At 49.4% G+C, this 27,770-nt stretch overlaps 1 protein-coding gene and 1 long non-coding RNA gene across 5 annotated transcripts in view; both read right to left on the reverse strand.

Annotated features, from left to right (window-relative positions):
* Nucleotides 1–1,076: 1,076 nt before the first annotated feature.
* On the reverse strand, nt 1,077–4,385 carry LOC121090233. The gene is made up of 2 exons (XR_005828496.1): nt 3,863–4,385; nt 1,077–3,330 (listed from the first exon to the last, which is right to left on the reverse strand). It is a non-coding gene; the product is annotated as an uncharacterized LOC121090233 (long non-coding RNA).
* A 17,362-nt stretch (nt 4,386–21,747) lies between these two features.
* Nucleotides 21,748–27,770, reverse strand: part of AFTPH (aftiphilin) — a 47,389-nt gene continuing 41,366 nt past the window's right edge. For all 4 annotated transcript variants that reach the window (XM_040599471.1, XM_040599472.1, XM_040599474.1 and 1 more), the window contains one exon: nt 21,748–22,972. In XM_040599471.1, coding sequence (XP_040455405.1) covers nt 22,828–22,972 — 145 coding nt within the window. In that variant the 3' untranslated portion in view covers nt 21,748–22,827. The remainder of the gene's footprint in view (nt 22,973–27,770) is intronic.

The raw sequence follows: 27,770 nt of genomic DNA on the forward strand, positions 1-27,770 counted from the left end.
ATGAAGGATCTCCTAATTGAAATGAAATGCGTCATGTACAATTACGAAATGCGCTTCTGGCTCCTAATTCATCGGCCAGGGTGAGATGCGTGGCTAGGGGAGGGGGGACTTGTGGAGCGGGTGGGTTTGCTTGCTTCTTTTTTCCAAGCTGAACCCAGTGAAGCAGTGGGATTGCTGATGGATTTGCAGTTGTTTCCTTACATGGACTAAAAAAAAATATAATAATAATAAAAAAAAATTAATTGCTTTGAACAGAAAACTGTTGACCAAGTGTAGCTTTAGGGACCATCAGAGGCGAGGGGGTGGGTAAGGAGGGGGGGGCGGTGCTGTCTCGCGCCCAGCAGGACCAGCCCTTGCCTCAGCCACAGCCCTCGGCCCTCGTCGGGAAACAGTCGGCTCTGCCCATTGCGCGTTTCTGGTGACTGGGGCAACGTCACCACGCCAGGGTTCCGGGGCTGTCCCCGCAAACCTGCAGGCGCACGGTCACATCAGCAGTTCCACACGGTGACTGGGTAAGCACTTGCCTTACCAGGGCTAAAACCCCAACTGATGGCACGCTGGATGGAACTGCCTGTTTTTTTGGGAATACTTACGCATTTAAACAAGTACCATATGCTAGACAAGAGTTCGCATCGATGCGGTTTGTGGAGAGCTGTGCTGTTAAGTGGGGTTGAAGTTTTTATGTCCACAGAACAGGAGCTTGAGCTCTAAATCCACGTTACCACTCGTAAGATGATGTCTGTGTATCCTTGGTGCTGAAGCGCACGTCCTGCGGGGTATCCCTGCAGGAATCCCGTAGGACATGAGCCTACCTGACTTACGGGACTAGGCGAAAGGGCGGCGAGGCTGGCGCAGGCTGCGGAGGGAAGGGCTCTGCGGCCCTTGCTCCCCGCACAGTCACTTACCGCCTGTAGCGTGGCCTTTGCCCTGGTCCTAACAGCAGCCACGTTCGGAATTTCTGAGACCTACACCAGGGATGGAGATTGACATTAATGTGCAATGAAGTGACAAGATGGGAGCAGAATTAAAGAGCTTTGGATTTGAAGTGATTTTTTTTTTTCATAAATTATTTATTCTTTTTTTTTTCCTTCTGTAAATATATTTATTTTATTGTGAAGCTAACAACATCTGGATTGTAACATGTACAGAATGTATGGTAGGAATGTATTCTCTTGTAGGAATGTAAATCTGTATGAAAAAGGGTACGGGAGCCAGATTCAGAGAAAATGAATTGAGTTCCAGTCAGGATATGCATGGCTCACATGACTTACCCCCACCCCACCCCTTTTTTTCTAATATGGGTCTGGTTTGAAATATGCAAAAAAAGTATGGATGAGGGGCAGTTTTATGTTCAAAATCAGTCCTAGCCGGGCTCCTACCCCGTCAGCCTCTCGAGCTGGGCATCCCTTGGGAGCTGCAGCAGAAGGCAGGAGCAAGCGCCGTCACCTCCGTCGCGCTGGGCTGGCGGGTGTAGGAGAAGGTGGCGTTTGTAACGCCTACGGGAAGCCGCGCTCGAGCCCCCGGTGCTGGATGGCTGGAGAAGGTGGCAGGATGTCACCTCCAGCCCCAGAAGCTGCGGCAGCCAGTGCCACCTCGCTGCCCTGCCTGTCCCACTGGCCGGTCCCTGGACACCACGGGTCCCCTCCGGAGCCCGGCGGCACCGCACGGCCCGCGGTGCGATGGGGAGCTTCCCTCGGCGAGAGCACGGCTTGGAGCAGTGTCATCCCCGAGCACGTCCGCCTGGCGCGGGCCTGGCAGCCAGCTGGGCACGCCAGGCCTGCCAGCCAAGCTGGACCCTCGGAAAGGGAATTCGGTTTTTCCTCAGCGCTGTGTGGTCATAGCCCGGGTTGTTTAAAACTGATGTTTTGAATTTAAAAGTTTACACTTTGATCACCATTAAGTTGAGTAAATGGTAGTGGGTCCTGTCTGACAAACGGTTTAATTCACTCCGGCATATTGTGACCTTTTGGTTCTTGTTACAGGGTTTCTTTTGGGTTTGTCTGTCCCGCCCCCCCCCCCCCAGCCCCCCTACCAGGTTTCAGTATCCTGCTTCTGTGCAAGTTGCTTTCAGTGCTTCTATTAATTAATGAGACTGAACATTTTTAAAGTCATTAATTCTTTTTTAAGCACTTTTTCTGAAAATAAGCCTAATGCAAGTTCTGGAACCTCTTTAAAAACACAAATTGCAGATAAAATCCCAGCCTTGACTCCTATCTAGTTCTGAGCGTAATCCATACTCGCGCCTGTAAAGGCCAAGATTCTGGAAAAGGTGTAAATAGTGTGACATGTTCAGTGCATGGTTGTTTGAACAGGGCTTGTTATTGTCAAAAAAAAAAAAAAAAGAAAAAAAAGAAAAAAAAAAAAGAAAAAAAGGCTGTATTTCCCCTTCCCCTCCCACAGACCTTAGAGCTGTGCCTTTTCTATGCAATATTACAGACATATACATCTGAAACCAGATTACTGTATTCACATGTAGGTATGGGCTGTAATCAAAAAAACAATGGGACAAATGTACATGGAAATGAGCAGTCTTACTTTTGTAGTTTTATATTATACAATAAACAATTAAAATAAATTCTGGCTTCATTCTTTCCCTCCACAGATGAGGACGGTAAGGGGGAGACGGACCCCACGGGGGGAGTGGCAGGGGGCAAGGGACGGCCCGGTCCCACCCTGCTCTTCTGTACAAACAAGAGAAATGTCACCTTGTGTGAGGCGTTTGTTGGTGACGGAGAGGTGCCCTGGGTGGCCGTGTCCCTCCGTGGCTGCTCTTGGACTCGGAGGACCGGGGGCTGCTCAGCTCCACCACGGTGCGATCTGTGGCTCTTGACTCGGGCCCCCTGGAGCGTGCAGCTTGCCAGGTGCCACCAGGCTACCAGAGAGGAATCCGTCCAGGTTTAATACATATAGTGCACTGGCCTTCAGGGCATTAAATCCCAGCAGGAAACATCTGATACCTTAATCCATCCCTCCATTTACCAGTGCCCTCTGCCCCCCAGGTGGCTGGTGTTCGCTGGCCGGGCCAGCCGGGAGGGAGATCTCGCCCCGCTTTGGCTCAAGCCTTTTGCGGCAATGAAGCGGCACCGCTGGGGCGCAAATGAGTCACCCCCTGCGGCCCCCCAGCCTCCAACACCCACAGGAACACGACTGCTCCATTTGGGATTTACAGCCGAACCAAAAAGCAGACAGTTGAAAAGCAGCAAGTTTTCCCTATGCTGACGCACCGCACAAAGCATCGTGGCGGCGGCGAGCTGGCTCCTGTGACTGGTGCGGCAGTGGCAGCGCGGGGCATGGGGCTCTAGGCACCAGCGGCTGCTCGGGGACAAATGGCTGCGGGGACACAAGAAAGGCAAAGAAAGGAGAGGTTGGAAGAGTTAAAAGCCAGCCCAGGGATTGAATTTCTGTCTGCTCAGCTCAGAGGGCGAAATGCACCCAGGGCTACGGTGCAAAACACTTTCCCCAGTGGCTCCGCTGCTGGCCAGGCCACAGGGGTGTTCACCCCGCGCCGGTGGCTGCCGGCACATCTCCATTGCCGCTGCATCGACCTGGCGCAGGACACGTGGAGGTGCCACTGCTGACGCTCCCAAAGCCGCTGCGGTTTGGTAGCCACGTACCTTTGAAGAGCTCCTTTTCTCACTTGTGACTTGGTACCAGGTGCCACCAGCCCCAAAGGCCAAGGCTGCGCCAGAGCCGCACTTACCCCCCTCCCTGGGTGAGCGGCTTCCCACCCGCTCCAGCCCCCCAGCTCAACAGCAACCCAGTGCTCGGGGCTTGTGCAAGGGGGCTACGTGTGCAGGGAGCTGCCAAGCGTTGGTGGCGTTGAGTTCTGGGGTACCCCACACCGGAGGGGTAAGGCACTCACCTTGTTTCTCGGGGTGACAGGAGCCTGGGGTGCCCTCAGGACTGAAGGAGCGTCCCTCCCTCGCTGAGGTGCCCCAGGAGAGGGGGTTCCAGGCAAAGGAGCCATCGTGGTGCTGAGCAGCGGCTCCTTGCCAGCAGCACCAGCCCAGGTCTGCACTCAGCTCCGCCGCTGCTCAGGACCACCACGAGCCGGTGCAGCAGCTCCACAGCCGACAGCAGCCACGAAGCTCCTCCCTGGGCCCAAAGCACTGGGAGATCGGGGCGTTGCGGCCGGGTGGGCACCAGCTTTCACTGCCCTGGCCCAAATACACGCCACGAGGGCAAGAAACACGCTGAAACGCAGCACCGAGGCAAGGAGGGCAGAGTGAAAGGCAGCCCAGTCCCACCGCACTCCCAGTGCCCTCGCCCAGAAGGGAGGATGCTCCCAGCCCCCAGCCCTGACCCAGGAGTGGAGGGACACGTGTCCCCCTCCCCACACCGGTGGCGGTGGCGGGGGCAAGCCCTGCCCTCGCAGCACTGCCAGCTCCCCCGCATCTCGTACTCACCAGGGAAACCACATGAGGGAAAAGCCACTGGGGGAAAAACCACCCCCCTCCGGGCCCAGGTAGGACTTCATAGAGCTGCTCTGAACCGCAGCCGAGACGGGTCCGTAGGGATGCTGGCTCCACGGCTGAGCTCTGCGAGGAGCCGCTTCTCCCTTCCCACTTCACCCCTTTTTTCACCTCCCTCCCGCTGAGCCCCCCCATCCCACTCACCTCCATCACTGGCGCTCGCAGGCTCCTCTCTCCGCCTGGTCCCTGCGCATCATCTGCCTCCTCTCCAGGCAGCTCCCTCCTTCCACAGCTCCTCTCGCTTCGGAAGAAACTGCCTTAGCAACTGGCAGCAGGCCAGCAGGATCATGGGTTTTTCCTCCAGCCCCCTCCTCCTCCTCCAAATAACGAGATGGCCAAGGAGGGGGCCGGGGCTGCAGGGCCCCGTGTGCTGGGGCTGCGGGGGCTGCGTGCGGCAGCGGGCTGGGCACAGCCACCCGCTCCCAAAACCTCTGTAACCAAGGCCCCAGGTACACCAGGTGCTGCAGGGTCACGGGGCAGGGAGGTTTCTGGTCCTCCTGCCCTCTCCCTTTTCCAACCGACATGTCCCCAAAAGCCAGCCAGTTCCTCCCCAAACACCTCCCGATCCAGAGCATCTGCCAGGAGAAGGCACATCGCGGGCAACAGGAGGAACACGTTTCAGATCGCCTGTTTCTGCAAGGATTTCCTTCCATTCTTCTGGCCCTGCTTACTCACCTCAGGCTACTCTCCCCGGACTCTTTCCTCTGCCGTTTCCTCTCCTTTTCCCCCTATTCAAGGGGCTTCCTCCCCCTCCCCGTTCCTCCTCTTGCCTTCTCTCCCTTGTGCAGTTTGGTGCCACTTGCTGCCTGTACATCTCCCTTCCTGGTGCGAGCGGGGATGACATGGGTTCTGTGCTTGTGCCAGGCTCTGCGTTTATTAGAAAGAGGGGGGGGGGGGGGAAGCAAAAAAAAAAAAAAAAAAAGCCACAGAAGGCTGGAAGTTTGCTAGCAGACAATACCCAGCAGGGTAACAGCAGTCCCGCTTTCCCAGCACGGCTGCTCCAGTTCACTGCGCTGCGCAGCGGAGGTAACAGCCCAGTAATGCCAGTTCCTGCTGCCCGCTCCCGCCTGCCGGGGGTCGGAGGGATGAAACCCCTGCCCCTCTGCTCTGTCCCCGCCTGCCCCAGCTGGGGGAAAGCCTGGGGAAGCAGATCTGCCCGATGTAACCTGGAATTAAGGGTGGGGGAGCAGGAGACTCCACCGGGAAAATTCCAGAGAACTTCAGCATGAGGGGCCACACACCCGGGGTGGGGGGCTTCTAGTCCTGCGGGTTTTCCTAGAGAGTGGTGCCGCCAGGTGCGTCCGGGCAGCTGGCTCGGAGCACGACGGTTTCAGGACAGGCGTTTTTAAGCACAGCCCTCTGCTTTCACACCTCTCGCCTCCAGCCAACGTCAAGGAGCTGCTTCTGCCGCCCTGCATGGGACCGGGGGTGCCCTCAGCCACTGACGGCTGCCCCCAGCTTGAGAAGACGAAGTTAACACCCTCATTTCAGGGCTGAGGAGCACCTACTGAACACCCACCCGGTACGTGCCTCCGTAGGGCGGCACAGACCACCTGGTGCGTGTGCCCCCCAGGCTGCCGGTGTGGACCCCTGTGAGTACAGCTGCAAGGACCCGGTTTAGGTTCCTTAGGGTTTGAGGAAGGTCTGGTGAGCCGAGCTGAGCTGCCAGACCTCAGCTTTCACTGGAAGCAGCAGCGACACCCAAACCCACACAGGGGCTGGCCAGCCCGGAGATAATCCAGCTCCAGCAGCAAGGCTTGATCCCAGCTGTCAGCTTTCATCCCAGGAGGGGCTTGGGGGTCAGGAGCAGCTCAGCTCCAGATCTCAGAAGCCTTTCAGGGGCTACCTCTGCATCCTAGTGGCCTCCACAAGCAGCAGCTGCTCTACCTCCTGCCCCCCCAACACTGTCAAATGGGGAGAAAGCAAAGCGCAGGGCCCCCCCCCAGCAGGGACCGAGCTGGCCGTGCTCCGACAGCGCCACGGTCACGCTCCTCAGACCAGTCCCTCCCGTGACGAACCTCACGGGCAGCACACCGACTCACAGCCGCCTTAGCCAGGGAGGGAAAATGGGATTTTGCTGCTCTGGGAGCCAGGTTGCTCCCACTTTGGAAAGGAAAAGGGTTCAGGGAAGCAATAGGGCAGGGAGCTGGGGAAGAGCTGAGCTTGCAGTTTGCTCTTTTGGAGACCTCAGATGCAGGCGACAGCTCTGGCAGACACGATGCTGGCAGTGAAGCCACCCCTGTTTAGATGACCCCCCTCCCCCGCCACCACTTGGCACCAGCCTCAAATACAGAGTGGAAGCAGCTCAAAACACCACCTCCATCCCTCCAGCGTGACAGATCACCCCCAAACACTGCCAGCATCACTGCTTGTTCCTGCAAACCCGGTTCTGGATGGTTACATTTGTCCTCTCCAAGCGAATAACCCTAATGCAACAACAACAACATCACCATCACCTAATCACCTCTGCCACTCAAATGAGGTTATTGAAAAGCCTCAATTTACGGGTCAGGGATCACTGGGACACCCGGAATTACTTGCAGGAAGGAATATGATCACGGTTGGTACGTCCCCGTGGTGTGACTGGGCAGTGCCCGGTGCCCGGCAGGGGCTCCTGGGACAGCAGCGATACGGAATGACAGCCAGCACGTCCGTGAAAACCGCGAGCTGCTGGCAGACGCTGCCGAACAAAGCAAGGGCCAAAACGGGCCCAGTGAATCATCCGCTACCAGTTGGTTCAACCAGTTTGAAGTCCCGCACCCAAATGCGAAGACAACCCCGGACTGTGTAATCCCAGGCGAAGGAGCGGGGGAGAAAGGGAGAGAAACGTGCTGGGCAGGAGGGACGGCTCTCCCGTCTGGCCCTGGGGGTGAGCTCGGCAAGGCGGCGAGTCCCAGCTTGCTCCCTCCTGCCAGAAACTGATTCCTGCCTCCCCTCCCACGCTGCGTGCTCCTGCCGAGACCTCCCTCCCGGCACAGCTGCCGCGTGCTCCCTCCCGGCACCCAGAGACCGAACGGGAGCCGAGACCACAGGTCCCCGTGGGGAGCAGAGGGGCAGGGGGTGAAGCCAATGAGACCAGGGAAGGAGAAGGGCTCCGAGGGCTCAGGGCTTGCCGAACTGAAGTGTCCTCAGAAGCAGGGGGAACGGGGGGAACTGGCCTTTCCACAGTCCACGGGGGCTGCTCCTGGTGGGCAGTGAATCCACTTGGCTCTGACTCACCGCATTGCATGCCTCGACAGGAGTCAGGGCCAGTGCTCTCCAAAGGTGAGGATAAAAAAAAAATAGTTAAAAAAAAAATAGTAAAAATAAAGATCGCCTGTCTCCAGTTAACCCCAGCCCTCCCGCCGGATTCAGAGCGGGCAGCACGAAGCAAACTCGGCTGCATCGCAGTTCTGGGGGGACAGCTGCACAAAGGGAAACCCGCACCCCCAGGAGCGCTGAACACATGGAGCCTGCTCTCTTATGCTGCTCTAAATGCTAAAAGGCCTTCAACTGAAAGGCATCACAATTTAAGCTTAAATTAGGATTTAAGATAAACAGCAGGAACAAAGCTATCGGGCCCGACTCCTTTCTCTCCAGCAGACCCGCACCAGGCGGGCAGGACCAACAATTTCTGGTTATGGTGTCTGCTCTGCAGGAATTAATCCAAACCTTCTCCGCACCAGCTCCAGCAAACCTCGTTGTTCCAGACTGCCCTGTGCCACCTGCAGGTAACGCACCCTGCTGCAAAGGGTTAAAATAACCCGTTCCGAACAAATACCTTCCAGTTATATATAATCTATCGCCCAGAGCAACTATAGGAAAAGCAGATTTTAAATGTGGTTTTTGACTACGGTTAAGCCTGCAATGAGGGACTTTATCTTTTTTTTGGTTGTTCTGCTCATCTTTTCGAAGCGCAGCTGCCCCCGAAGCCGAGCTCCTCTCTGCCTCTTTACAACAGCTCCGAATGCGACGTGTCCCCCGGCCCAGCTGTGTCCCCCCAGAGGTTAACGCGCCTTCCGCACAGAACACGTCCTGCAACCGCACATCGGCCAGCAGAGCCGATACCTGCAGCGCAACGAGAATAGAAGTCAGAAACGTGTTTTGTAAAACACTGCCTCCTTGTTAACCCGAGGGAGAAAAACCAGGCGCTGACTATCTCACGCAACCCTGAGAAGCATAATAATTTACCAACGTACAAACGGAGGGCTTAGCGGCAGCTGCACTACATAAACAGTCACTGGGGTGCTCTGAAGTTTCTGTCGGTATATGGTATATAAAGCTGGGTGAATAACTGATTTTTCGGTTCGCTGGCAATCCTGAAAAAAAGTTTTTTTAAAAAAATTCATTTGGGGTCAGACTGAAACAAATGTTTCACTTTGACTCTTCAGCCCTTTACAAAAGTTAGCTCTGAAGATCATTCGAAATGAAAAGTGGCTTCAAAGAGAAAAATCCCAAAGCCTTTCGTTTGGAAAATGCTGTAGCAAAGTAGTTTTTTTTCTTTTCTCTCCAGAAAAAAACCCCACAAACAAACCAACCAACTTTGGCAAGTCAAACCAACTCATGATGTTTTCATTTTTCCAAAATTTGCTTTTTCTTTCCCCCCCTCAAGATTTTACCCAGCTCCAGCACAACCAATTTACATTCATAATAACTTCAACAGAGACATTAGTAATCCTGATGAAATACAGGCTTAAATAAAAGGTCTCAGCCACTGCATAAATGTCCCGAAACTGAAACCCAGAAGAAGAAAGTAAGCTACAAACCACTAAGCTTTTCTTGGCTTGGCAGGAGAATCTTATTAAGTCTCTGAATCGTATAGCCACAGATTTGGGACGTTGTAAAAATTAAATTAGTCTTACTTCTTATTAGCAAGGCAAGAAAGGAACCAGGAGATTATGATACAGCAACTGCTATTGTGAGCCAATTTTTCAGCGTGTTTCTGCTTTTCTCCTGTAAACCAACAATTAGCAGGCGTTCTCGCTGCTCTCATAAAGGCAGAGTTATTTTTAATCTCAGGATGCACGTTTCTGACTTTCCACTCAGCCCAATGCAGTTCAAGGATTCAACGCCGCGCCACAGCGAGATTCTCGTTTCACTTCCCCACTTGTTTCATTTGAAGCCTGGGCTCACTCGTGCCTGTAGCTGCTTCTCTCTACGCGGCCGGCAAACCTGCGGGCCAGGGCAGCCCGGAGTTAAACCCTCGGGATACAGAGGAAGAAGAGGCATCCATGCACAGCAGTCCAGAGATGGAAAGCGGGATGGCCTCCCCCCTCCTGGTTTGCCTTTTGCCGGGAGTTTAATACTTGAGTTTAACGGCTGCTCGATGGCTCTGATGCCTTTGGGGACACAGGCTGGCCAGCTGGGACAGGAACAGTGCCCTGCACGTGGGCCCAGGGGAATAGATGGGATTTATCCAGATTTATCCACGTTTTCATTCAGAATACGATTGCTTCAGGTGCTGGGGAAGAAGTGGGAGCGAGGTGATGTGTTTTTAAGTGAAGCCGGGCTTTAGCAGAGCTCCCTTCGTAACTCCCAGCTCCCAGGCATCTCACCACGCTCCTCAATGGAAACGGCAGAAAGCAAAGAGCAGATATTCCAAACATCACACCCAAGCCTGGTTTTAAAACAGTAGAAAAGAAAATAAAAGTGGTTTTCCTATTTCATAAACACAGAAGGACGGGTAGTGACAGTTTGCTGGAAATTATTTTAACAGCTCACAACGGAAAGCGGCTTTGAATCCAGAGAAATCCTTGGAAGAGAAAAAAACCAAACCAAAACACAAACCAAATCAAAGCAGAACTTGGACTGTCTCAAATCACCACTACACTATGAAACCATAGCCTTCCCAAGGGCAAACTCCAAAGCAATATTTAATGTATTTAATGGCCCAATACTTTCCATTTATCATGAGTTCATTTGAATACCGGAGTCCCCGCGTTACACTGCAGGCAGGTTTGATTTATTTATTTATTTATTTTTAAATAGCACCTTTAACCCAAACAGCTGGCTATCAGCACTACAGCAGCACGGCAGGGCTGGAGGCGAGCAGCACGGCACCTCCGCTCCGTAGGGCCATGGGTGAGGTGTGACGGGCTGTCCTGCTTGTCCATCCTCAGCTCTCCCAGGAAACAGCACTCACAGGAGGGAGAAACCAGCCACGGCCAGCCCCGCTCCAGCCACGGCCATCTCCTCCAACCATCGCCACTGCTTCCAACCCTGGCTCCAGCCATCGCCACCTCCAACCCTGCTCCAAATGAGAGGAGCTGGAAATCCCTCCAAGAGAATGTTGCTCTTAGCCCCGCACACTCAGTGGAAGCCCAGGGAGCTCTAGCCCCGGATAGCTCCAGCGACCGCTTCTGTCCTTCAGCCAGACGACAGGACCCCATCCCTTCCTCCCTCCAGTTTACAGCACCCCACAAACACCCAGGTTTTACACAGTGCCTTGCTAGCCCGAGTTAAACGGAATAGGAAAGCTTGGCTCTGTGCAGGAGTATGGAGAGCTGGGCTTCCTGCACACCAGGACCTCTACAGCCCTTGGTCATGTCCCAGGAGGAGAGAGGAGCTCCGGGGAACTCCTGGCACACACCCTCCTGTCCCTTTGGACAGGCTCATGTTTACTCCTGGTTTCATGTCCCCTATCCCGAAGGTGCTGCTGCATGCCGTGCAGGGGGAGCAAAGGCACCCCTGGCTCCCAGTGTCCCCTCCAGCCTTTTGAATGCTGAGCTTTCCTCTTGTCACAGGTGCCCAGCCCAGGGCAAGCACGTACGGCCTCCCAGGATGGGCCAGAGCCCAGACACCCACCTCCTGCACCAGTGCCAGCCCCGTGGGTACCAGCTGCCCAACACCGACATGGTGCCGCTGGTTCTCCCTTCAGCAGCGACCAAAGGGCTGAGGTTCTGCAGGTGCCCCAGACGCCACTGCAACGCCCAGCATCTCCCACACGCTGCCACAGCCTCAGCAGTGCACTCATGAGATGCCTCTGTACTGGACCTGGGCACCAACCTAACTAGCACCCAGCACCTGGCAGAATAATCCCAGCTGCACCAATGTCACACATACCTATCTATGGATCTAGCCGGTGCGTGCACAGCCATATATAACCACCTAGGATCATTACATAAAATCAGCTCCTAACAGCAAACTCTAGACAGGGAAAACAGTCTGGACAGCATAAATTTTACAAACAAAAGCAAATGCAAAATCCCTATTTAGACACTTCAGTTGAAGTGTTTTGCTACAGAAGCCAGTTATGAATTTATCAGCCTCTTAAACCAACTCCAAAGCAGCAGGAAACAATCACGCTGTGACTGTAGCATCTCTCTTGACCCTGGCATTTGAGCCAACTCTCCTTGCAGGGAAAAGGGCACCTGCAATTCGTGAGCTGTGCTGCAGCTATGACAGCAGCCACGGGAGCCTTTTCCTCCCCCTCTCCAGTTAAGGGTTTCCCGCGTGCGCGTTTGTTTTGCAGAAGAGCTGGCCTACCTATGTCTTATTTTTGTCTTTTCCAGCAGCATCGCTATTTTTGGGGAACCTACAGCAGCAGCAGGGTCCGCAGTGCTTTGTCAGGCAGGAGAGAAAAGCACGCCGCGTTGAAAGTAGAGCATGAACTCCCCTGCGATCCTGCCAGCGTTCCCTCGCCTGCCTCTACCTGTTTGGGTTGCTGAGAAGAAACTGGAACCTATTATCAGGCCTGCTCCTTTGTCAGGTGCCGCTTTGATGTAAATTCAACCATGATCAAATGTGCTGATGGCAGCAAACAGCCAAAGAGTAACAAACATGCAAACTGCACAGTGACCTGCAGAGATTAGAGTACCAAGGCTGTAGACAAATCGGGATGATTAAACACAAATGAGCTAGGAAGTCTTGGGAGAAGTACCCAGGGAGACAGAAATAAGCAACGCAGACAGAAAATACGAGAACAAGGCAGACCGAAGACTGAACAGACCCTACCAGCGCATAAATCAAAGCCTTCCCCCGCTGCCCGTGCTTTAGCTGTACCCTAACGCTTCTGCTCTGAGGAAGCCGGCACTAGGCTTGCTGCAGGGAAGCAGGCGGAGAAACCCTCCGTGCGCCTTTGCTGCATTCCGCCTGGCACACCGCTGTCGCTACAGAACCAGCGCAGCCCTTACAGAGGAAAAAAAGAGGCTCCCCTGGCCCCCCCCCCTTCCCCCCCCCCCCCCCTTTTTCTTTCTTAAAAAACTTCTGGAGAGGCACTGACAGGAGTTCCCTGCAATCAGAACCGCCCTGCTAATTGCAGCATCTGCAGAATCCACCTTCGCTCACAACCCACAAATCCAAGGAAAGCCTAGCGGGAGCTAATGGCACTATCGACATCCGTCTTCCAGCAGCACAACTTTCCCAAGCGTGGAGGACCAGGAGGGTTGCAAGGCCAGAAAATCACGTGCTCATATATAACGTGATGCAATTCCACGGCTGTGCAGCTTCCCCTGCCGCTTTACGTTGGGGATGCACGCGAGTTCCTTGCGTGCCTCACGCCGTTCAAACACGCTGCACATACATCCCCGTCTACAGCACAACAACACCTGCTTGAAAGGTTTCTTTAGAATTTGGAGAGTAGGGCTGTTCTTTGAAGGTGGGAACTTATTTTGGGGCAGCACGGTATATCATTGCATTACTTCATTTTTCATCTCTTGCCAGTAGCGATGTCACCACCCTGCACACTCTCAGACTTAAAGACCTTTACTGGTTTAGGAGCCACTTAGCAACATGCCAGGTGGCAGAAGCTAAATGAGATCTGCTGCCTTATTACAGGCATATTTATCTTTCAAATCCCATAGCTGCAGACAGCACTTTCTGTATCCCTCAAAAAATGAACTTCTCTAGCAGTAACACAGGGAAATCTGTAAAATCCCCCTTGTAAGCATGTTAAAATCCCCCTTGCCACTGCATGCCACAGCTCTTCCCACCATCACTTGTAAACCGGAGCAGTGACACTGTGTTCACACTCGCAAAATGAGAACGAATCCTCGACCCTGCTGATCCGAAGTGGAATAAGATCGAGATGTCAGCAGGGCAGATTTCTGCACACACAGCCCATTATTTGCTAATGAGGTTTCAGCTGCGATCCTCCCCACTCGCATCCCTGAGATCAAAGCCCACTTCAAAGAGCAGGACGCTTGGACATGGGCTGACAGCGCGTCCCGAGCTCTCTCCCCTAGTGCTGCCGTGCCGTTAGCTGGCCTGGGCAGCGCTGCACCTCACCGGGGGCTAGCTGGGGTCTGCTCTAATTATGCTCTGGTCCGTCTCTGGTCTGACTGTTTTTTCCTGGAGGTTCAGTATATTTTCCAGCATACATAAATGACGCAATACAACGCAACATGCAACGCACCAGCTTAGCACAGCACAATCCACATGCGGTTTAAAATAAAATAAAGACTGCAAGGAGATCAGCGCACTTTTTGGAAGACAAAGACAAATACCATCTTTCTTGCCAGGATGGAGGAAAGACCTGCAGAAATCACTTGGAGCTTCAGGTATTCGCTACGCTCCGGGCAGGACCCCCGCTGCTGTGCAGCACTGCCCACGCAGGCGGATGGTACAGCATCCATAGCACCCCACGGGCTGACCCCATCCCTCTTGTTTTCTTAAAACCTGCTCAACTTGGAGGTTTAACTCAAGCCGGGCTAATCCAGGTCTCCTGGGAGTGGAAAATCTCCACTCCCCGTCTCAGGGGAAGGTGGCTTTCACAAGCAGATGGGAATTCAAGCACACACGCTGCAACATTTCAGTCCTTTCCTGAGACAGGCTAACCTCCAAAGCGCCAACATGGTCCTCCAGCACTCTGCATGAATGAAACACTAGGAATCGGAGCCTGTGCCAGCTGCAATGGTCCTACAAGCTGGAAAGGACCAAACTCCCTACCTCTTTGGTCCTGGACTGGGGGAGAATTGGCTCAGGCCATCTCCTGAATGAAAGAGCAGCTCTCCTAATGACTGAGTTCACATTGCCAGCCTGCTAAGGAGCTGCATTGATTGGAAACCTAAAGGACAGCTGTTTGTTCCTCCCTTTCCACCCTGCTTCCTCCTCCCTGGCCAAAGGAGGAGGAAAGTTGCCAGAACAGGCTTCATGTAGGTGGCCAAGGATAGAGAGAAAGGGAGAGGACACCCCTTCAAAACGGAAAAGGAAGGGAAACTGTACCCTTAAGAGCACAAAGCAGCCATACAACCGCTCATTCTGCCATTGTCAGAGGGAGGCAGCTCAGTCCAAGAGAAAGTGGAGTAACCTGCAATAGTCCTAACAGCTGCAAAACACCCGCTGCCAACTGCATGTTGATTCTTAACTTGCTTCAGCATTAACGAAGTGACAAAAGGCTTTAGTGCTCCTAATGAAAACACAGTCCCTGCACTCAGTAAAATAACACAGCCATGAAAAAAAACCTTTTTGGTAGTAGAATTCGTGTGCAAACAGGATTCAGGTCCAACTTGCCCAGACTAGGACAAAACATCTGATGAGATTCGGGGCTGGGGAGGGAGAGAAAAGGGAGGGTTTGAAGGGGTGTGTGTGTGGCACACTTCACATCCGCTTTCCATTTGTTCCCAAAGCAGCCCTGCTTTCTATTTGGGCTAAAGTCCCTGTAGTTTAGAAGCCACGATATGATCAGAAAATAAGGCTGTACGGACCCTGAGCCAGCCTTTGCATTTTTGGAAGAGCACGTTGGATACTTTCCACTCTGCTCTGAACTGCTGTGGAGGCTGCTCCCGGACTCTTCTCCAAGGCTGTAAGGAGCTGAAGCGCATTAGGAAGAGATCCAGCAAAACTCGCTGCCTCAACTTCTTTAAAATCCTTGGACTGGTGCGCGTAAAGGCGTAAGGAAATCAGCAGCCCAACTACTCATGGACTGCCTGCACACAGCCGCCAGCATTCACTTGTTCTTTCCAGGTGGTCTTTTCCACACCCTTCTTTCCCCCAACTGAAAAACCAGCTCTGACCACAGCAAAAATTACAATTCAGCCATATCGCAGCTCTGCAGACCTAAGTGACATCCAGAGGGGACACTAGACAGAGCCAGCTCCGCCACGACCACACACACGTGTCTTCTGCACATCCCACCATATACCCAGCCTGCTCCTGGGACCATACAGCTGCCCACTGACTCTGGAAAAGCACACTGGAATGAAGCTGTGCGGCAGGACTCCCCTCCCTTCCCCTGTGCCACTATGACCAAGACTCGTTGCTATCAACGGGGCAGACCTTGACCACCACGTTCTTGGAGATATTTATACCAACAGGCTGCAGCTCACAGTCAGAAATACCACCGGGACTAGCACAGGAGAAGCCAATTTGCCTTGTTTCTTTTACTGCTAGAGTTGGACCCCGTTACAGCCGAATCCCCCAGAGGTGCTGTCACAATGCCACCAAAAGGGGTCAGGGTGGGAAGGGAGGGTTTGTTCTCCCCAAAGTACAAGTCCCAAAGGCTCACCCCCCTGCCGAGCCAGGCCAGCTCTGACACAGCGCAGCTCGTCAGGATGGAGCTGACCACCACAGTGGTCTGTGGGGTTTGCGCCACAGCAAGGCTTGCGGTACTCTCTGTATTACAGCATAAGGCCGTGGCTACCTGAGGTATGCTGGACAACTTCTTTTCCTACAAGGCATCCTCCTGAGCAGCTGGAGGCCAGTCAACAGATTAAGGTCTGATCCAAAGAACTTGCTTTTCTCCCTTTGTGTAATGCCTTCTGAAGACCAGCTCAGGCGAGACAATGCTTCCTGCCATTTATAAGATTAAGGCTGTCTTGAAAACCACACCTGGCTTCAGTAAGCTGCTCTCACTGCAGTTCTTCACCATCTGAGGGAAACAAACACCAAGTGTTTTATCACTTAAAGATTTAAAAACAATCAAGACACATTTCATTGGAAAAGCAGAGACAAAGGCACAGACAAGCTGCTGAGCTGAGCTGAAACTGCCCCTCTGCTTCCCCTCCATCCCCATTCAATAACTTCATCGCTTTAAGTACGGGAGGTGAGGCTCACACGATGACAGCGGTCCCAGCAGCAAGCCTACCTGTATTCCAGGGGGATTTGCTTGCTAGACCTGGTGTCAACCATGCAAATGCTTGCAGCATGGGACTGCGTGAGCATCTGTGCTAATAACCGCCCCCCCCCCCCCCCCCCCCCCCATGACCCAGCCCTAACAAGCAAGTATCAGTCACAACAGCTCAGCTGCCAGCTCTCCTGGTTTCAGCTGGGACAGAGTTAATTTTCTTCCTAGTAGCTGGTGCAGTGCTGTGCTTTGGATTTGGTGTGAGAATAATGTTGGTAACACACTGATGGTTTAGTTGTTGCTAAGTAATGCTCATACTAAGTCAAGGACATTTCAGTCCCTTAGCCCCCGACAGTGAGAGGGCTGGGGGGTAACAAGACATTGGGAGGGGACAGCTGACCTCAGCTAGCCAAAGGGATATTCTGGACCACAGAACATCATGCTCAGTATATAAGAGCTGGAGGAAGAAGGAAGGGGGGGGCACACATTTGGAGTGATGGCGTTTGCCTTCTCAAGTCACCATTACATGTGATGGAGCCCTGCTGTCCTGGGGATGGCTGAACACCTGCCTGCCCACGGGAAATGGGGACCAAATTCCTTGCTTTGCTTTGCCTGCATGCGTAGCTTTTGCTTTACCTATTAAACTGTTTTTATCTCAACCCACAAGTTTTCTCACTTTTACTATCCCAAGGAAGCAAGAAAGGGGCTGGGTGGTGCTTAGTTGCCAGCTGAGGCTAAACCGTGACATCAGCACAGGTACAACAGGTCAGCAGCAAGTGCCACCTTGGCCAGACAAACAGGAAGGACACAGGTGGAAGCCCAGCAGAGCACCTTAGGGCACACAGCCCGAGAGGGTCAGCTTCATTTTGATGCTTCAGCTTAGTTTATTGCATGCATGGGTACGTATTTTAAACGTACACAACTATGCCAAAAAGATCGTTAAGCATGTGGAAAACCATGCCAGAAGGATCGTTAAGTCTGCTTAGGCAAACATTTGAAAATACGATACCTTAATTTGACTCTCCTTTGAATTAGCTTTTAGTTACAGAGCCTTGTTATTTTGTTTTCCACAAGACCACAGTGTCTTCTAGTTCAGTGAGAAGCATTTTTCTGCCTCACATTCTAAAAGTAGTCCCCAGCCTTATTTAAGGCAGACAGTCCAATTCCTATATGGAGTACAGCATTAGGTGACAAACACTGGATCTGCAGAGGAAGATTTCAGTGCCCATGAACTAGGGACATACTTTTCTTCGGTGACCGTATAGTGAATCTGGGTGTCAGACAGTGAGCGTTCCTCTGTGCTTTGAGAGGTGTGATACCTGTATCAGCCGAGTCCTCCTCAGATTCTGCTGACAACCTACAAAGAGGAGCACGGCATTTCAAACAAGAGTTGATCTTTGCAACCCTGCTGTAGCACAGGGGCAACAATGTATATTACAGGTTTAAGAACAGGCTGACAAGTTGAAAATAAGAGCTCCAGCAGCTTCGGGTGCTTAGCACATGCACCTGACCCCTGGTGTATATTAAACGAGCAAAGCTCCTAACTGCTTAAGCTACATCCTGGAGAAATCAGCATTTCTGCAAGTCCCAATCAGGCAACTCACACTGGGCACCAAATGACAGAAATGCACAAAAAGAAGCCGGCACAGCCAGCTGCTTCAAGCCAGGAGAGCATCGCACTCCACTGCGCCTTCGCAGTGCCCGCGGGCGGCCATCCTTTCCCTTTAGCTACATGCAGCAGGGGCCCTGTAGGGAAGTTTCACTGCACTATGCTGATTCAGAGAACAAATTTGTGCAGGGCATGAGGCAAGGATTGGGTGAAGACAGGATGATATCTAAGTAACCACTGTCACGTTGCAGATGCATGACAGGAATCAAGCTGCAGTTCCAAATCACAGCAGTGGAGCTTAGCTTTTAAGGATTTGATTTTATACCCACAGACTGGATTTATAATGTACCTCCTTATTTAAAAATACTTTTTAAAGAAGGTCTTTAACATCTGGACTTGTATCAATGCTAAAACAGGCACCAGCAGCTGCATTTAAACCCCTTATGTCTGCAGTTCAGCTCTACCAAAAATAATTGACAGCAATAGTGGGCTGTTGCGACGTGTGCAAGTTACACTCACGTGACGGGTTTGACACATTCTCTCTGCAGTACAGTAACACAAAGACTTGGGTCTGAGGCTCAGTTCCAGATTTTGGAGAAAAGCAGCTACTGGGCACAGTGTGTGCACCTGTAATCCATCCCAGGCTTTCTCTCCTCTCCAAATGCCCCTGCTCCTCACGCTTGTATCCCACTTTCTCCACCACCTGCTCCTCCTATAGCTATCCCAGCTGCCTGCACTCCCAGGCCGGATTCACCTTCTTATTTCCCCTGCTCGGAGCTTCTCCTGAGCTTTTGCTTTGTATTTTCTTCCAGCAACTCCTCGCCTTGTGTTGTTTCCTCCTATCTCCCTTCCAAGTTGCCGGTTCACCTAAGGGAGCAGGCCAGGCTGCTCGCTGCCTTGACTGGCTGTGCTCTTCAGCAGAGAGGCCAGACTACGAAAAACTCTCCTTTCGCAGCAGGCACTCCTAGCAGATGCCATAAGCTTTTATAAGTTATACTCAAGTGTATTTTGCAACTATCCTGTATTTTCGGACTGCTCTGAAATCCAAAAGATAACTCTGCATGGGTGCAGAACTGTCACAAAAGAGACGCCCCTAGACACAAGCGGTTGGGTCAAAGCTGATCTATCCGTCTTGCACGCTCTGAGCTGTTTCTCTTGCATCCTATAAAGACTACTAGATACTCAGCGCAAGCATGGCAGTCCTGCAGCCCAACAACAACTTTCCACACGTTGATTTCATTACCAGGTAAAATTCCGTACAACAATCTCACGTGATGAAGGGTTAACTTCAGTACACAGTAATTGCATCTGAGGGCATCTACGTAAACCATTTGCAAGCTTTATTTTTGGCATCTCAAAATGAATCTGTCACGCTAATGATATTCTGAGAAGGTCTTAACGTTTCAAGTGCTGTGGGAAGTGCAGCTCTGCTAACACCTGCAGCAGGTGGTAATGCTGCTGGTAAGTCAGCGCTGAACCGCCGGGTGTCAGAGTGCAGTCTCTTGGATAATCCAAGCTGAGTCCAGCTCTTCTTAGCAGTCACTCAGGGGCCTGCAGCTCGCTTCACAGTGGGAGTTTTGGACTTTGCTTCATGGCCATGTTCCAACTCAGGCAATTGCATCTGAACCAAGTGGCCTCTGCTGCTTCTGTTGCACGGGCACATAAGCCCCTTGCTATTAAATGACACTAGTTCTGGAGTGAACGTGATACGCATTGACATGTCTGATGACAATGCAGAGCAACACGTATGTGCAGAAAGTATCGGTTACCATCCTGCCCATAAACCTACTGGCAAGACTAAACCCATATGGCACGCTGTATCAATGGGAACGGCATGCAAGGACAACCCTCTGCAGCCGGATCTGCTAGGCAAAACTTTCTGCGTAAGAACAAAGCTGTCTGTACACAACAGGAGAGAGGTATTTCAGCCTGTCTGTCCATGCCACAATCGACCAGCAACAGGCAGGCTTAAGCTAGGAGACAAAAAGCAATGCTACATTTTAAGGCAAGCAGCATCCAACTCAAAAGGGTGAATTATAGACAGAAGATTTATGTCTTTTGGCAGTGTGAAGGTCTACAGGATGCGATTGGGGGCTCGGGGGGGGGGGGGGGCCGGGCACAGAAAGAACATAAAAACCTCATAAACACACTGTAGGTTGGTACCAGGTTTCATAAAGTTTCAGATTGGTACATCCGTCACAATAGAAATCTCCTTCCCCCCCCTGCCACTTCTCCCCCTCCCCCACCTACGGCGGGCCACCAGTACTGCACTTGGAGACTGGAAGACAAATGGGCAGCTGCCTCTAGAGGCAATTGTGAGGAGACTAAAGATCAACTTGCAGCTGGCACTTCCACCCCCACCTCTCCTTAATACTTCAGTCCACATGCTTCCAGACAAGGATCATGAGTCAGCTCCTAAACATATTCTCCTTGAAACAATAGCTATAGCGCTCTGCCGCAGCTATACCGCTACTCTGGCTCCAAGGGACACGCCACAGTTGGGAAAACAAAAGGACCAATTTCAACCCACAGCAGCCCACCACCAGAACTGAATGATATAATATGCACACACGGAAGAATACTATGGTAAACCTGTGAGATCAGCAAAGCTAATTTTGACATGTAGCAGGCATGAAGTCAGTACCATAATGAAAATCTGCAGAAGCAGCAAACAGAAGTGTTTTTGGGGCTACATGATAAAGCAGATAGCTTCTGCATAAACCTTTGCAGCTAGCACAGGGTGCGGTTTGATACCGCAGCACTGTACACTGCAGTACTAATTAGAGGTCAAATGAGCCAATTTAGCCTTTACATATTAACTTTATCACAACTGTCGGAGCTGCTCTCTCAATTCTGAGTAGCCACCACTCGCTGAAACTCCCGTGTCCACAAAGGTGGAACTCTAGCACTCACCTCTCCAGGACATTTAAAGAGGAAAGAAGCTTCCTTTTGCCAGGGCATTTCAGCTTACCAGCCAATGACATCAAACTTCAACTCTCTGACCCAAGTGCTATCAGACGATAAAGAATTCAACAAAACAGTAAGAAAATGCATTGGAGATTTCTCAAAGCTAAATATTAAATGATGAACTGGCAGTGACTACGGAGCACTTAAAGAGCTGTGCACATAGTAAAGGTTAGCCATGGGAAAGTCTACGCCCAGGCAAAGCGCCTTCAAGACATACCAGCACCCAGAGCATGCCTTACCTGCAGCCAGTTCACCAATACCTGCTGAAGAGGTGCTGCTGAAAGAGCTACAGTGCAAGCTAACATGTTAGGTAGGAAACTTAAGTGAATGCTATGTTTACATTTTTATTTCTAGCTAGGCAAAACCAGTTGTCCTTTCTCACCTCACCATAATTTGTGTTCATTACAGCTGAGTATCACCAAGTACTGTGAAGAAGTCTCTAATCCAAATTACCAATGTGTCTTGAGCCACATCGCCCCACCAGCCAGAAGGCTAGCTGGAGCCAGAAATAAAAGGCTACATCACAACACGTCAAAGAGGCAGGACAATTAAAGTCTGCTGCTCCTTCTGCAGGACCCCGACAGGTGCGTTTTGAGGGACTGTGCCACACAAATTACAATGTTCTACTGTTCAATGCAGTGCATTGATTTTACCATGAACACAAATGTTAATGATGTATACACATGCTGTATAAAAAGACAGCAGACTATATACATATGTATCTTTTAAATTATTTTATTTTGTGTAAGCTAAAAGGAAATTTACACACTTAAATCTCAAAAGACCTTGGGCATGCACATTGACCTTTTTAGAGGTTCTTCTACATAGCTCTCTTTTTTTCCATAGGAATTTCCCCAGACATTTACAACCCATAGTTTTTTACTGTATATACAGCCTAAAACCATAGCAATCTATGATTATGTCATTTTACACTGTGCAAAATCAAACAGGAATAGTGGTACAACAGAACATAATTTTAAACAGGTAAATTTCATTTTAAGACATTCATATAGTTTTGGTCCTTCTTTTCCAAATCAAACTGATTAAAAGCAGACAACCTTCTAATGACCAAAAAAATCAAGTGTTTAGACAGTGATCCATAACTGGAACAAGAAGTTACTGACAGCATACCTTTCAAAAGGCTATATAGTGACAGAGCCATACTATTGAAATTGAAGAACATAAAAATTGATCAGCCAACCAATCAAACAGGGGGAGGGGATTGGGGAGAAGAAAAAGAAAAACACATCTTAAGCTTGTTAAAACACAAAAGAAATTACTGGGTTTTAAAGAAACAACAACAACAACTGAAAACCTGCAAAGGGACAAAGTAACCTTTTCTTCCCCCCACCCCCCACCCCCAGCAGTAAGTATTTTAATATATGCAGGAAAGAAAGACGCTCAATGCAATCTAAAAACCTTTACGGGGGACTTCACAGATTGTGAAGATTGAAGTTTTCATTATGTGTTTCTAGGATATTTTTTTTTAACTTTTTAAAGTTTTGTAAGAAGGACACCACCAGTGTATTTCACAAAGACATAAATGTATACATCCCAGCACAACAAAAAGAATAGATCTTCCAAAAGATTTGCCCCCAATTATTTACATTTTTCTCTAATATAAATTTAGGACTCCAGTATGTAAATAAATATACATTACTATGTATACCTTTCTAGTGCTGCTTACCAACAAATCATCTGAACTTGACTTTTTTTTAATTAAAGCAAGATTGCTTTTTACGACCCACAGAGGGAAGGAAAAAAAAAAAATCAATAGAAAACGTCCAATTCACATCACTTTAGTCTACCTTTTCTTGGCAGCTTGTTGAAGGTGTTAATGTGGCTGGGAACATCAACACCTTGGCATGCATGAAAGTTAAGTCAGGAAGGCTAGAAATCACCTTGGCAGCCTCTTCACTAAGATGTTCTTCTTTTTTAGGCTTCCTGTTGAGAAAAGAACAAAGTGCATTAATCCAGTACCTGATATCCCTCGGATCACTGGGAGAATCGCTGATTGAAGCAATGTTCTGTCAGTTTGTCTCCCATTGACAGGCACTTCTGCAAGCTACTTGAAGGTAGTCTAATGTTATAATATCTACCTGCCTACCAACAAAAGGTTAACATAGAAAGTCAGCAGAATGTTCCTGCATATTGTTGTAATAAGGGGAAAAAATACCCCGATTTCCTATTTAGATGCTGATTTTTTTTTTTTTTTTTGGCAGGTTCCAGTGTGAAGAGACAGCCATGCCCATATTCTAGGGATAAGACAACTGGAGCATTAGTTCTAAACTACCTAAATCCAGTACTATCTTTCAAAACAAAGTGGAAAAATCTTGAAAGGATACTAAGAAGTTCCTAACTTACTTCTTAATACTTTTAAAATAAAAGGGTACTTATGCTGTGTTTCCAACAAGACCATTCTCAGATGATACATCACATCGTTCCACATGGTGATCCACAAACCCTTTTTTCCCCCCAGGGCTCATCAGCAGCAAAAGGTGGCTCACAACTTGTAGCTACTTGCTTTGAAGTGCAGTAGTACTTGTAGCTATAATGATACATACAGCAGTTTGGGAATCACTGGTGTTTACTTTGCCTTTTGCATTATTCACAAGAATTACTGAGTGCAAATGAATAAAGAGGTCTGAATCCCATGTGCTTGGTTCTCACCATTATGCAAAACCCTCACATTTCCTAGGTAAAACGAAGCCTGGCTCAGACTGCTACAGAAGACCCCTCCCCTCCTCTGCCCAAAAATCCATACTTTACAGACATCTGGTTTATATTTAAAGAACACTGCTTATTACTAGAAAGTGTCAGTTTCCCATCAAACGTTATTCCTGTTTCAAAAAGGCACCTGCTACACCCTGTAATGACATTAGAAACTCTAGCTGAACAAGCTCCCTCATCTTTGGGGCAAAAAACAGACAAAAGGCTTGAACCAAATAAACTGCCTTTCCCTAGAATGCCTCAGAGATTCCCCTTCAATCTTGTCCTATCTATAAACTTCAAACTGAGCCTGTGAGAAGGCAATGACCACTCCCATCACAAAGCAGCATGTACTTCTATTTTCTTTTGTCAGCGCCTGTTAGTATTGTTTCCTGAGGTGACCAGAGATCAGGGGAAAGCAAGGGGCTACGTGTTTGCTTCAGCAGCTGTCTCAGAATTTCATAGCTAGGAAGCAAAGAAAAGAAGAGCTGGAGTCAAACTCATCCTTGACATCACTGTCAGTGATGATCATTGTGTTGACACTGAACTATCACTTCTGTTTGCTACTTGAAATCTCCACTTGATTAAAGATCTCTAGATGAGGCAGCCTAGATACTAAATCTGACTTTCCTTCACTAGAATAGCAATATTTTCTTTTCTCTGCTGCAGTGGAATTTCATGAGCCACTGACTAGGCAGATTACCAAATTCTAGAGGATAAACAAAGCTGTGTGCTGGATTTACTGAAGGAAGAAGCAGAGAGCCAATATGTGTCTCCTTCTCCAGCAACTTCACAGTCAGCTCTGTTTGTGCTCGAAGGACTATCCCCGAGCTGTTGAAATGTCATTCTCACCCACCACTGTGTTATCAGTATCTGGTGCCACTATTAGTAATCACTTACCACTAGCCTCTTAAAGGTACAAACCCCTGGTGATCAAGGGCTTAGAGCTAACAAAGGAGTGTTTGACACAGGAAGCCAGAGGAAGAGGGCTGACCCAAAGATCTGCATTAAAAGGAGTTCCTGTAATTGTTAATCAGGCACCGAGATGGAGCTCACACACTCCTTGCTATTTATATGCCTCTTCCTCCTCTGCTCAACTGTGGCATGCTAAGAAATGGCACTCCTGGATCCCAGAGGCAGTGTTGCATTTTATATGCAGGACCTTTACCATGGGAGGATGCTATCGCTCTTGCTGTACTAGCTGGTCTCTGCAACATCACTGTAGAACATGCTCACCAGTGACCACAGTCAGATGTGAATCTCATACAATTACTGAATGCTCCCCTCCTGGCTGGAGGCCCTTTGCAGTAATTTATGTACTTAATGTGCTCTGTAAAGAGTACCTATACAGAAGGACAAGCTAACACAGCAAACATTATTTAATTATGACCAAGTTACAGCAATAGATACAATCACCTGGCAATGAGACTCAGAACCTTTTTTAAAATCATCTCAGTGCAGAGAGGGATGAGACAGCCTAAAGCCTCCAGCCTCCATTCCTCGCTGGAGAGGGCCAGGTTCTTCTGGAAGACAATAAAACTGGACACTGCAAGTACCCTTTCTGGGAAGCTGTCAACACCTTCAGTAGCAAATATCACCCGGTCAACCTTAAAGAACTACTCATTAACTCTCTAAATTTAGAAGACAAAGTAGCACCATCACTGCAGAGTGTTCTTACCCTTAAAACTTAAACTGCCAAATAACTGTGGTGTCTTTTGAAAGAGGCAAGAGGAATAACCATGTTAGGTGCATTAATTTCAGCCACCACTTTTGCTGAAGAAGTTCCCATTGTTAAGAGCTTCTTTTGCTAAACCCTGGTCTGTAGCGGGGTGTTACAGATCTTCTCCTGGTTATGCACTCTTAACTTCTAGATGCCATAGCATGCAGGAAGGACACCCAAGTGAGCAGATGACACTGTCAGCTGTTACGAGTTCCGTCTGCTTTGGAACCAGAAGTTTTGATTACTAAACCATGAAAGGACCCAGCCCTGGCTCAAAACAAGGTCTCTGCCCCATTCAGGTTTTAAAACTACCCCCATCTATCTCTTCTCTTAAGATTACATTTCCTCCCAAGACAGAGGACAGAAAGGATTCCCTTATGTAAGCACCTGTGCCAGTTCATCTACCTGTCGGCTCAAAGATTGCTTTTCAAAGGCAGGTTAACACTAAGCTGCAAGAAATGAGCCAGCGTGACAGGCAGGAAAGTTGTTGGAAGAAAGTTTAGCAAGAAATAGGGAATGCTTTGTCCATGTGTCACTCACACCTTACTGTTCTGTTTTGCATTCCAACCCCTTCCTGCAGTGTCTTTCAGGACTTCAGTCATATCTCATGTTTGCAAAGAGTTCTGTGGATAGCACCAGCAAGGTCAGGCTCTAATAACAATGAGCTGGTTAGAGAAATGCACTATAAAAAACCCCCAGTCACTCTGTTATTAAAAGTTAGCCTGCTTCATCTAACATTGCCCCCAAGGAGTATTTCTAGTTTAAATGAGGGTTTCGGCCCTTTCTTGGAAAGGTATCTGTTCTGCTCTTCTTCAAAAAGACAGCAGATAAGCTTTTGATCTCTGCCAATTCTCTGGAACCCGGCAAGGCTGCCGAGTCTCTGTGGAATGCTGTGCTGGATCCCTGACCTTCAACACTTGCTGCTGCTGTGAAGGCTTCAGGCTCCAGCTGAGGGGGAAGTTTCCTTCCTCTCCCAACACTTTCCTTCTGAGAAGCTGACTTTCCAGCTTCAGGTAATGGGTTTGCAAGCAAAAGATGGGGCTACTTCACACAAAGACGACTCTTCACATGGCTTTCTACAGCTGAACAACGGTATTTTCACTCTAAACTTTACCCTAAAGATCCTAACTTCAGACAAGTTACAGCCATGGGATAGCCTTAGCCCAACTGAAGTCGGCATCAAAGTGATATGGCCACTGGCCACATCCTCCCCTGATCAGTTACCATGAATAGCTAACAGTCCACATTTCCAGGTTGTTGCATGAATGTCATCTTTGTTAAGCTGGCAGCATCCAGCCACTCCCATTTTAAAGTCTTCAGTTCAGTAAGAATAAAAAAAAAATTCAAAAGAAAACCAGTTTATTACAAAAAGCTAACATACTGCTACACATTTGGCATATTGCTGAGATAAATCCTTCTTATTTCTCTGAAGGTTTCTAGCTTGAAAAAAGACTGCTTTTCTTTTGGAGAGCATGAAATAAAAAAAAAAATTGAAAACACTTGAAATTTTTAAAATTCAGAGTTACAAAAACATACAAAATGTATTGAACGCTGCAAACAGCTGCTTTAAAACACCTAACCTTTGTGTGTGTCTGAACTTAACTGCCAAGTCTGAGGTCCACAGCCTCTCTCTACAGCCTGATATATTGCTGCAGTACAGACCTAGAACCTCTTCCTATCAGTAAGCAATGTTCTCCAGAACAGGGGAAAAGCTTTGACATCTAGATAAAGAGCTTTAACAGCACAAGCAAGAGCTTTCAGGTGAGCTGTGGAACCACTGGAAAAAAATCCAAACCCCTCATATCAAAAACTAACAATACAGAAAAATGAAGGTCAACATTCATTTAAGCAAAGCAGGCTTCCCTGTTCCTTTGTAAAGAAAAAGTAAACTAAGACATGTTAAAGCAAATAAGCAGGTACAAATCTAAAAGAGGAGATAAAAATAATAGAGGTACATTTCAAATTGGTATGTCCTGCTGTGAATTTGTGGTTACTTTTAAATTAGACAGAATATATTACAAAAATATTTCAACCATAACTATGTTTTCTAATTAGTGAAAGTCAAACTTTCCTACTAGTGTATCTTCAGAAAGAGTATATGCACTCCACGGACAGAAAAATAGGCAATCCAAAAGCTGAGCCACAAAAAAATCAGCACTGAAGTGTGGAGTTCCCTCTACTGGTTCTCCTATGACATTTCATGGCTTGTTGAAATTTTTTATTCAGTGTTCACTGAACACTCTCGCTGCAGGAACACTAGCCAGACAGTTTTCTCAATTAAAGAATATGTTTTAGAAGAGCACTTGAAAATCA

This window comes from Falco naumanni, chromosome 6 (assembly GCF_017639655.2).
Source record: "Falco naumanni isolate bFalNau1 chromosome 6, bFalNau1.pat, whole genome shotgun sequence".
Taxonomy (NCBI): domain Eukaryota; kingdom Metazoa; phylum Chordata; class Aves; order Falconiformes; family Falconidae; genus Falco; species Falco naumanni.